An 11,075-nucleotide genomic window follows, 5' to 3' on the forward strand; every position below is an offset into this window, starting at 1 on the left:
GAATTGTTTTATACCATGGTTTCTTATTATCTGTTATTAATGCTACTAAACTGTACTCTAATTAATATAGGCCTAGTGATAAATATGTTAATTCACTGTTTCTGTGATTGGATTTTATCAGGGTATTGTATAGGGAGGAATCAGTATGTAATCCCGACAGCGGAAGCCCGGCAGGGGTGAAGATCCTGATCGCTAATTTAGGTAAGTACCCCTAACCCTACCCCTTACCCTAACCCTTACCCTCCTTTAGGGTACTTAACGCAGTTGCTGGCAGTTTTAAATGAAAATAGCAGTTTTAGGGAAGAAGAATGAAAGACAAAAACAGCTACACGTAGATCTCTGAAGAACAAAGGAAACCCAAGTACATGTCCTGAAAAATATTATAGGTGGTGCTATGGGTATCTTTTCCACCTCTCCTCTTTAGAAAGTTTGGTACAGCTACATCTGTGTCTGGTAACCCTATGCTTATTGAAACGGTAACAAAAAGCAAAACCTTTTAATTCTTTATTTTTCATTAGTTAAACTTTTGTAAAGCTGTTGTCACCAAAGACTTTCAAATCTTCAACTTGGAAACTGTGTAACAGATTTGATTAATATATGGTAACTTTTGTCTTGCTTATTTAAACGACATTTCCACAATAGTGAAAATATTTTGCTATGCCCTTATCAAAATATTTTTGTTTGTTTTTTTAGCTTAGTGCCACTTCTACCAAATGCTAGGTATTTTTGGGTGTCTGCAAGGTTAAAGTATTTGAATTTACAAACTCGAGTAGACAAAGAATTTACCCAACCTAGTTTATATCTTGGTTCCCTTCACTGAGTAGATTCCCGAGATTTGACTAACAGCTGTGAAAACTCTGTATAAAAAAAGATCTCACCCTCGTGGCAAATAGGCGTTACCCAATTATGAACGTGATGATTTGCAAAAAAAATGCTTTAAATATACAGAATGCTTTATTTTTTGTTTTGTTTTGTTTTTTACAGTACTACACAATACACAACAAACAGTAACAAAATAGTTCAATGATAAAAAAATAAATAAATCGCGAGACAGGAGCCATAACGTTGGCAAGTGCCAGGAGTTTGGGCAGTGGAAGTAGGAATCGTGTGGTCTATAGAATACATTGTGCTGTATTCCCATTATCTCTTCAAGCAGATGTGTTACTGTGTCTGTGCCTTAGTAGCTATGGTTGATGACATTCCACTAACTGATACGACATAGCAGCCCTGGGAGGAAGTGAATACATGAAAGGTCTAAGCAAAGTGGATGATATTTAAGAGCCCAGGTGAAGATGCTCCACTAAGGATAAATGTAGAGCGCAGAGCACCTTCCTGTTATTTGTATATGATAATGTACCCTTAGGGGTCTCTTGTGCTAAGCCTCGGAGAGAGAGAAAGTGGATAGAGAGAGAGTACTAATCAACCAGCTCCTAACTGCAACTTTACAGACTGTGTTGTAAAAATGACAGTTAGGAGCTGATTGGTTGGTACTTTATCCCTATCCACTTTATCTCTCTCTAAAGGTGCCCACACACATACCAATATACTTACGATCCAACGATGTGTCCGATTTCCCTCGAAATTCTCCCTGGCAGATCAGCACACGGAAATCGGTATGAATTACCGCTGGACCCCAAGGTAAGTATTCACTAACCTAATCTACCCTCTAACCCTAACCCTCCTTTAGGGTGCCTAACCCTAACCTTTCCCCCCTGTGCCTAACCCTAATCCCCCCTCTAAGTGCCTAAACCTAACCCCCCTTCCCCGCCGCCTAAACCTAAGTCCCCCGGGGGGTGTCTAACCCTAACCTCCCCTGGGGGTGCCTAACCCTAACCCTCCCTCCCCCTAGCCCACCCTAACCTCCCGGGGGGGTGCCTAACCCTAAGTTCCCCCCGGGAACCCTAAACCTAACCCTCCCCCCACCCCACGCGGCTATCCTCTGCGACGCGCGGCATCCGCTCGATCGGGATACCGGGCGCCGGTCTCCCGACGTTGGTCAAATGACAGGCGTCTAGATTTATTCGCCTGTCATTCGTCCCTATTCGGGATAACAATGTCTGGAAGCCGGGGGTCGGCATTCCATCCGCCGGCTTCCTAAACGTATACCATGCACACGATATGCTGTCCAATCTTCATACGATCTCCTGCAGCCAGACTTTTTTATAGTGCATTGTGTCCTAGATTGTCAGATCTGCCATACTGAATGTGAGACCTGCGGGGGCGTGCATCGCATCGTGATCGTGATCTGTCATTCCAGTGTGTCGGAATCGGCCAGATCGGGAAAAAAATCACTATGTGTGTGGGCACCTTAAGACTTAGTACATAGACACCTTTGTTACAATTATATGTGGTATACCTGAATTGCACCACTTCACAGATCACGGATATGGCAAACCATCCCCTTTTTAGATTTACAATATCCTCACTCTTTTTCTAATGTACTGTTTGTGGACACTTTTATTTATACACTTTTGTTTTATTTCAGCTTTGTATTGGACGAGTGAAAATTATTTTTCTTATGACAGCACAGCCAAAGCCACAGGATGTTCTGTGTATAAGGTGTGATAAATTTATTATATATATATATATATATATATATATATATATATATATAGTTATAAACAGGAGATGAGCACTTAAAAAAACAATGTTTTGGATAAATGAAAAAGGTAAAATGTGTCCTCTCTACACTGTAACTCAGGGGTGGGGGACCTTTTTTCTGCCGAGGGCCATTTTGATATATATAACATTATTCGCAGGCTCGGTACAGGCCACGTCCCTCCATGTGATGTCACACGGGGTGGGGCCACAATCGCTGGTGATTACATCAATGCCCAGAGCATCTTGAGGATGCTCTAGGGAGCTGTTATGGCAGCGGTGTGACCGTCTGAAGCATCCAAAAGACGCCCCATACGGCACTGCAGCATAGATTCTGGCTGCAGGGTAACATTCTAGGCACCCTGCTAGCCAGATGAGGCTAGCAGAAAAAAGCTCAGAGGGCCAAACCAAACGATTCTGGAGGCCTTATATGGCCCCCGGGCCTGAGGTTCCTCATCCCTGCTTTAACTAAACTCAGTCCATCTACAGCATGGAAAGCACCTGTAATTAACAGAAACTATACAGTAGTATATTAGTAGTCACATTTATTAGGCTCTGCTTTATCTAATGGCAAGTGACATATTAGGGTCATTATAGAGAATGTTTTGAGAATATACTTTTGTATCCAATTAGTGGATCTGAAATAAAATGTGTGGACTGAAACAGTCATACTGACTTTGTATAATGTTGTTTTAAGTAATTACTGCAGCGCTTTAGTTCATGACCAAAGAAGCATGCTCTCTTACCCACAAGACCTGTTAATTAACATTACTTTTATAGTACAAGAAGATATCATGTAAATTTCGTACAATTTGTAATTTAAAGTACGTCAGCGAAAAAAAGAGAATAAATAATAATAAATGTCTCAATGAATTTGCTAAGCATTTAGAAACTTCAGAATTATGCACATAAACTAAAATGTTCAGATTCGTATAGACTTTTAAGTGACATCTCCAATCTCAGGTAATATTCCTTCAATTTCCAGAAATAATGAAAGCATTCAATGGATACAAACATCAATCTAAATGTCAAGATGAATCTAAAGCAATAATGTTAGTTTTATCCTGCAGCTGGGTCATTAGAAGATCATTCCCATTAGTGGAAGAGGAACCTTAGCTCAGTCTACCTAAATCAAAGCCAAAAAGTAAAAAAATAGAGAAAAAAAGATAATGATGAAATTGGGTAACACAAAATAAGTTACATATTTTCCATAGATCTTTTAACACTGGGATCTCTTGCTTTGTCTGCTTTCTCTTGGTTCACGTACTCCAAGACCTTCATTAGCATGTCCTCATCTATATACTGCTTGTTCTGTGTGTCGTCGTTTTCCCTGGTCAAGGACAGCCGTCGGTTACCATTGGGCACTGCCTCTAAATCCTGGTAACCTCTCATGTTCATATATCCCCTTAAAGCCTTCTCATATTGCTTTTCAAGCTCCTGAATGTCACCCTGTGGGTAAAGGGCAGGTAGCCTTTTATTTTGGTTGTTGCCCAGAAGCTCTGGATATTTAGATAGCATCTTAGCTACATAATCTGTCAAATCTTCCTCCTTTTCAGACCTAGGCTCATACTCAATTTGCCTCTTGTCTAAGTCATTCGGCCAAGCGACTTTGTGTTCTTTTGATTTACGAGGCACCAGGTAGGGCCTTGAAAACCCACTATTTTGGTTAAATCGATTCAGGAAGGGATGTTTCTGATTTGGCAACTTATCGGCTCCCATTAAGTTCATCATGTCTTCCACTGTAAGATCTTCAGGGCCATTAGGCAGACCAGCAGCTGAGGGTTGCTTTACAAATGCCTGTTTGCTTTTTATTACATCCACTTTATCAGACATAGTTTCTGAAACCTCATCCAGATCATCAGGTACTTCAGCCTCCTTTTCAGATTCCAACCTCCCTGAAAACTTCCTGCCATCTTCGTCCCTCAGCATGTCAATAAGATCCTCAGGGGGTATTTGTAAGTTTCTAGATATATCTATCAACTGATAAATAGCTTCTGGGTCAAGGTCTTTTCCTGAGAATTTTAGAGAGCGCTTTTCTGTGTTCTGTTTATCCATTTTCATTCTGTTCACCCACAACCTTAAGTATGAATTAATCAATTTTGACAAGTTTTCAGATTCTTGCTCTTTATTGTCTTTCTCAGGTTCCTCATCCTGTAAACCCAATAATCCAGATCTTTTCATCTCCTCCTCCATCTCATCTGTTTTTTCCACCTCTTCCTTACTCTCCTTTAACTCTTCTTGAGTTTGACTTTCAACTTTCTCCTCAATAGGATTCCAGTCTTCTCCTCCCGCTACATCCTCATAAGCAATGTTGTTAGCTTTATACATGTCATCTTCATCATCCTTATAAAGCTTTTGGTCTTCATCTAACCTATCTCGTTTATGGTTGGCTTGGCCTTTTAATTTCCCCAGTTCCTGGAAGACAGACTGTAATGTAGCTAGACTTTGAGGCGTATACTGGCCTTCCACAATTTCATTTGTGCGTTTCAGTGGATTGTCCCGAGAATAGTCATCATATAATCTTGAAGGAAGCTTACCAGTTTTGGGTCTTTTCTCAAACCATTTATTTGAGTCATAATCTTCAATTAACTCAGGCGGTATGTTGCCGTATGATTTGCTTTTGTCTTGTGGAGTTGCCTTGCCCTCTTTTTCTGCTTGCATCAAGGCTTCCAACATTGCTCTCATCCACTCAGCTTCATCATCAGTGGGGAGAGATTTGGCACTGTCTGGTGAAAGGGTCTGTGCATCTTTCTGTTCTGAAAGGAACGGTGCCCCTTGATAGGAACTATAATCAGGGAGGCTCTCAGGTCTAATTGCTTGCTTCCTGAGGTTCTCAATGTACTCCAGTGCCTTCAGCATATCTGGACTTGGCAGTCTTTGTAAACTCTTCATTCTGTACTCTTGATCTTGTTGTGGCACTTGGTAATATTGAAATGGTGCAGCATCAGCAAAGGACATTAGTAGAATTAAAACGCACAAAGATAAGCATCTTGCAAGACAACAGTTCCTTGGAGATGCCATGTTTATCAATATTACCTAAAAAAAAGAAATGAAGATGAATATGTAGCACAGACTAAAATACACTGCAAACATTACAAACAGGGAAATAAATCATCACTCTTTAAATTAAACGTGTCACTAGAATGTCATAGAATAAATGATGACTGCAGTATATAACATTAGAATTACAAGATGTGAATAACAAATGGTCACAAAGTTTAATTTTTGATTTAAAGGGCTGTTTTAGTGTTGCTCTAAATCATTAAACCATACTTAATGAATCTATGTCAGTGACTGATCTCTGTCTATGAAAGCTCAATCTACTTATAGCAAGGCAGTTAATGTGTTATATTTATAGACTGCGGGTTACTCTAAATAACTTTTGCCTTGGATTTAGGTTTATATGACGCACGAGTAAAGAAACGTAATCAAAGACAACTGCAGTCCGAGCTTTCACCTACTAAACATTTTCAATCATTTATTAACAGAGCCAGAAACACTTATAGGGCTAGGATAATTTACATGAAGACAAAATGCCAGCAGCGGATGAAAGGCAAATGATAAATCTTAGAGAGAAAGGTTACTTTCCTGCACGTCACTGTCTGCAACTACCACCACTGGTACCAGGATTATCTTGAAATCTGGTTATTACAATACAGACCCTACTCATGCGATGACCAATAATACCAAAGGTGTATTAATAATAATAATGTAGGACCTAAATCTGGCTTAGACAACCTACAGTGAATCAGCTATGGTGGAAATAAGTCTAATGACTTTTACTATCACAGTGGCTGGAGGTCCGTAGGTTGCATAGCTCCTACTGTGTTGTCTACATAATGCTTATGTTATTACATAAAATATATTATCACATAAGTAGATGTACACATGTACTAAAAATGATGGAAGACAAATAATTTATAACATTATTGCAATGCACAGGTCTGAGAATTAAATGACTAGACTACAGTAGATGAACCAGGTGGCTTAAATCTGTCATCAAACATTTGTAATGTTTAGTTTCCTGTTAATGAACTCAGAATTACAGAAACATTTATTACTTAATAACAATAACAACTTACATGTTATTCATGTAATGTCAGATGTATTGTATATGTGAGATAAAATCGCATTTGTTGTAAATGTCTGCTAATGTGCTCTTAGGATTTTGCTTTTATATATAGAGTATATATATATATATATATATATATATATTATATTACATAGAATATATAATTGAGCACTGCTTACTTCTCACATAATATTAGCATTGCTTGCATGTAGCAGAATGACAGGAATGTTTTACATTGACCCCAGTTATGGATATAGTTAAATACTAAATAGACAGCTGCCATAATTGAGTTTAGCAGTTTATATATTTATCTTAATGATTATATACTCACTGTATTATGTACAACTGTTTGTATATGAAAACCAGATGACCAATCCAACACTACCACTAATTATCTGTGTCTGTGATCTCAGTCTAGTTATACTTGTTTTATGAACATTGCCATTTTTATTCTCAACATATGAAAACATTACGGTACTCTGTTGGGTCCATCACACTAACAGATTGCCATTGTCTGTTGCTGAGTAACTTATACAGCATAGCAACAGGCAATACATGGAACACCACCCACACTTATAACACAGTAATTCAGATGAGGAAGGGAATGACTAGATAGATAGATAGACAGACAGACAGACAGACAGACAGACAGACAGATAGATAGATAGATAGATTAGATAGATACTACAAATAGGTACTAAATACCTACCTGTTAGGTAGGTAGGTAGATAGGTGGATGGATGAGTAAATAGATAGATAGATAGATAGATAGATAGATAGATAGATAGATAGATAGATAGATAGATATTGGAAAAAGTGAAGTATACTGATAGCAGTTGTGCTATTTCTTGGGTGGGGTGCTGTAAGTTTCTGTAACACACTGATCCTCATGCACATACTCACAGAAGATACGGTAAATAAACTACACCCTACCTGTGTGCTCAAACAGAGGATTGCAGGCTGATCATGCTGTAGCTTCCTCTTAGGACGGAGATATTGGTTTCAGCACCAGAACAGCTCCCAATGCTTAATAGGGCGAGTCATGTGATGCCTGACGTCAGTGTGTGCACAGAGCACCGGGGAGAGACTAGCAGCGGCCGCGGTTAACCCTTCTCCTGCCTGTTAGCTGTGTGAGGAACTGAGATTGGCGTAAGGCATAGCACTATAGCAGGCATGCCAAATATATTATTGTACGAGTTATTGTATTCATAATATACTGATTAGGACATGGTGTATTAATTCCTTTATTTCTATTCTGTATTAGCCTATGTTATTAGACATGTTGCTCGGCTTGGATGGTGCTATATGTCAGTAAATCACATGTATGCAGGCAGTGCATGGGTTAATGTTATATTGTATGACTGCACAAGGAGTGCAGGCACAGTGATGTGGCCGTTACCTAGTAATTCCACAGAGGAGAGAATGGTGAGACTCACACTATACGTTGTGTACTTTGTGAATGAAAATGTCCATTCACCTCCTGCAAGTGCAGCATTACCCTTCTCACTGGTGCTGCTTACACTATGACCGTTGTGACAAGAGGACCGACGATGGTCGTGACAAGAGGATGAAATCTGTTCCGATCTCAGATTCATAAGATCCTTCTAATCCCCAGTCATTGCTGCCCATTCTATGGCACTGAGTAGGCTTGCCATATCATCCCTTTAATTCGGGACACATGCGAATTATACTTTGCTAAAGATATACATTCAATCAGTGCTATATTTCAGCAGGAACTTAGGAGCGCATTCAGAGTCGGTCGTGAGCGCTAAGCGCTCACAACCAACCCGATGTTGCCCACAGCGCATGCGCACGACGGAGCCGGCTCCGTCGTGCGCATGCTCGAGACCCAGCTAACGACGGGCGCTACGTCGTTAGGGGTCCCTTAGCAGACGGTGCGAGCTGTCGATGTTGAGTGACAGTTCGCCCCGTTTGCTGGGTGGGCCGGGGGCGGGCCCGGCCAAACGGAGGCGTTCCAGTCGGAACGCCTGCCGTTTGGGGGCGGCCCCACTGACATCATTGCTGATGTCAGTGGGGAACTTCCTGCTCGAATAGAGCAGGAAGCTCCCTGGGGCTTACGAGTGCCCAGACCCTACCCTAGGGTCTGGTCGTAACCCCCGATGGTCGCGATGGTCTTGACCATCGCGACCATCACCCATGTCGGTCATTAGAGCTGTGGGTTGAAAATGATCAAAGGCCTAGTGTGGGAAATGGAGGAGGTGTGTCTGGTGCTGTTTGGGTGTGGCCATCGATGTTTTCACCAAACGATGGTCATCCCTGTTCTTTTATTGACTGGCCTGTGGGCCCAGGGCCATAGCTAGGGTAGTGCGGCCGATGCCATCGCACAGGGCACCACAGGTCAGGGGGTGCTGTTTGGGCCTGTCTAATTTCTATTTATTATCATTCTTGCTTGTAGCTTCCTCTTATTTCATCCCCAGCATCTCCTGGCCTCTCATATCTCTTCCCCGGCCCTTCCCCATAAAGCCATGGCCCTTTTTGGGTGCATTATGTCCCTTTGAAAAATGAGAGGGAGCGCCAATGCTCTTTCTGACACAGGGCACCAAAAAGTCTAGTTACGGCTCTGCGTGGGCCAATCACAACCTGGAGGCGGGACTTCGCAGTTGTCAGGGGTAAAGCTATGCTTCGTGTCCCAGCACGTTGTAGAAAAAAAAACATTCGGTTATGCTGTGCCATCAATGGAGGGAAACTATCTGGTTCTCCCCCATCGATGGTGAAAGCATTCGACATTGGCCATAAACCATTGATAATTATGAATCATCGAAGGTTGATGGCCATCCCTAACCGGAGGTGCAGCGTGATGCCAGGGTGCCCGGGGCAGATGCATGCTAGTGTACCCCTTCCATGTCCTCTCCATATTCAGTGACAAAAGTGAAGTGTCATTGGGACCTATTTATCAATTAATATTTGCAGGATATCACCCAAAAATATTGAGTATCCCCAAAATGTATGTACAGGGGACTGCAGCAGATTGGAGATATTTGCTGCGTTCCCCTGTTTTCACTCACAAATGCAGGCCCCCATAGGTTTCTATGGGGGTTGTTTTTTATTGCCGAGTTTAGCAAACTCGCTTGGCCCTGGCAGCTGATGTCATCTCCAGATGGCATTAGCCGCTGTAGAATACGGTTACATTCTGCAAAGTCACCGGGAGATGGATCCTTTGGATCCCTCCCCGACACTCTCTACACGCGCGGTCAGCAGACAGCGCATGCGCAGTAGTGCGCCGGGTCCCTGAATGAGAAGTGAAGTGGATACATTAGCGATCACTTCATTCTAAAACACTGCAGAGATGGGCTCCTGTTGGAGACCCAGGGCCTGATTCAGACCCGCTCGTGAGCGCTATGCGCTCGCAAGAGGGTCGATTGTGGCCCAGGGCGCATGCGCATGGCAGAGCCGGCTCCGTCGTGCGCATGCGCGAGACCCGGATAGCGACGGGCAATCCGTCGCTCCTGGTCTCGTACCAAAGGGGGCCTGCTGTCGATGTTGAGTGACAGCACGCCCCCTTTGGTGGGCGGGCCGGTGGCGTGGCTGCCCAGACGGAGGTGATCCAATGGGAACATCTACCGTCTGGGACCGGCCCCACTGACGTCACAAGTGATGTCAGTGGGAGTGCTTTTGGCTCTGTTAGAGCCGAAAGCACTCTAGGGCTTGCGGCAATGAGACTCTACCACAAGGGTCTCGTCGCAAGCCCGATGGTCGCGATGGTCTTGACCATCGCGAGCATCTTCCTGGCCGCTCGCTATAGCTGTGGGTGATCACCCACAGCTATGCGAGCGGCCAGGAGGCCGCTCTAAAACCACAGAAGGCTGGCCCTGATTCAGAGCGAGCGTTCTGTCAGAGCGTCCGGCTCTGAATCAGGCCCTCTGTCCCTACGTGTTTTTTAACACACCTTAATTTCTTATTACCGTAATAAGCAGCGATAAGTAATATATAATTATCTGGTTCTTTAACTGCCATCATGCCGGAGCAAGCTTGCTGGGTACTGTAGGCCATCTTTAAAAAACATTATTATTAACACTTTAAGTACCATTAACCCTGCATCCACCACCACCAGGGCTGCTTGTTACTCAGTAGGGGGGACCCCAGGTCCCGACTTTCGGAGGTATTGCAGCCCTGGGCTGAGCAGTTTGGTCCTGGTTAACTTTATGGCAGGGGGACCTTACACTGTGTGTCTCCCTGCTATAGTGTTATTCCCTCGGCTGGTTCAGTCTGGTGCAGGTTATTGTAAAATAGGGGAAACCACGCGCAGCCCACCCCCCCTTCCTATTTCCAGTACCAGACCAGGCTCAGAGTTCCAGGGCTGGTATATTGATTTACAGTAGGTGGAGACCCCATGTATGAACTCCCGGTACTATTCAACATAGCACTGAATTGAATCACCCCCTAT

General features: G+C 42.9%; 1 protein-coding gene across 1 annotated transcript; it reads right to left on the reverse strand.

Annotated features, from left to right (window-relative positions):
• Positions 1 to 1,918: 1,918 nt before the first annotated feature.
• On the reverse strand, positions 1,919 to 7,708 carry SCG2 (secretogranin II). The gene is made up of 2 exons (XM_088479273.1): positions 7,604 to 7,708; positions 1,919 to 5,634 (listed from the first exon to the last, which is right to left on the reverse strand). The coding sequence occupies exon 2, from the start codon at positions 5,617 to 5,619 to the stop codon at positions 3,796 to 3,798; it is 1,824 nt and encodes a 607-aa protein (XP_088335399.1). The 5' UTR covers positions 5,620 to 5,634; positions 7,604 to 7,708; the 3' UTR covers positions 1,919 to 3,795.
• Between the last annotated feature and the right edge of the window lie 3,367 nt (positions 7,709 to 11,075).

This window comes from Taudactylus pleione, unplaced genomic scaffold (genome assembly GCF_031769625.1).
Source record: "Taudactylus pleione unplaced genomic scaffold, aTauple2 ptg000229l, whole genome shotgun sequence".
Lineage (NCBI taxonomy): Eukaryota > Metazoa > Chordata > Amphibia > Anura > Myobatrachidae > Taudactylus > Taudactylus pleione.

Excerpts from the sequence above, each read along its gene's own strand:
- SCG2 (XM_088479273.1), bottom strand. The coding sequence starts at position 5,619 with ATGGCATCTCCAAGGAACTGTTGTCTTGCAAGATGCTTATCTTTGTGC.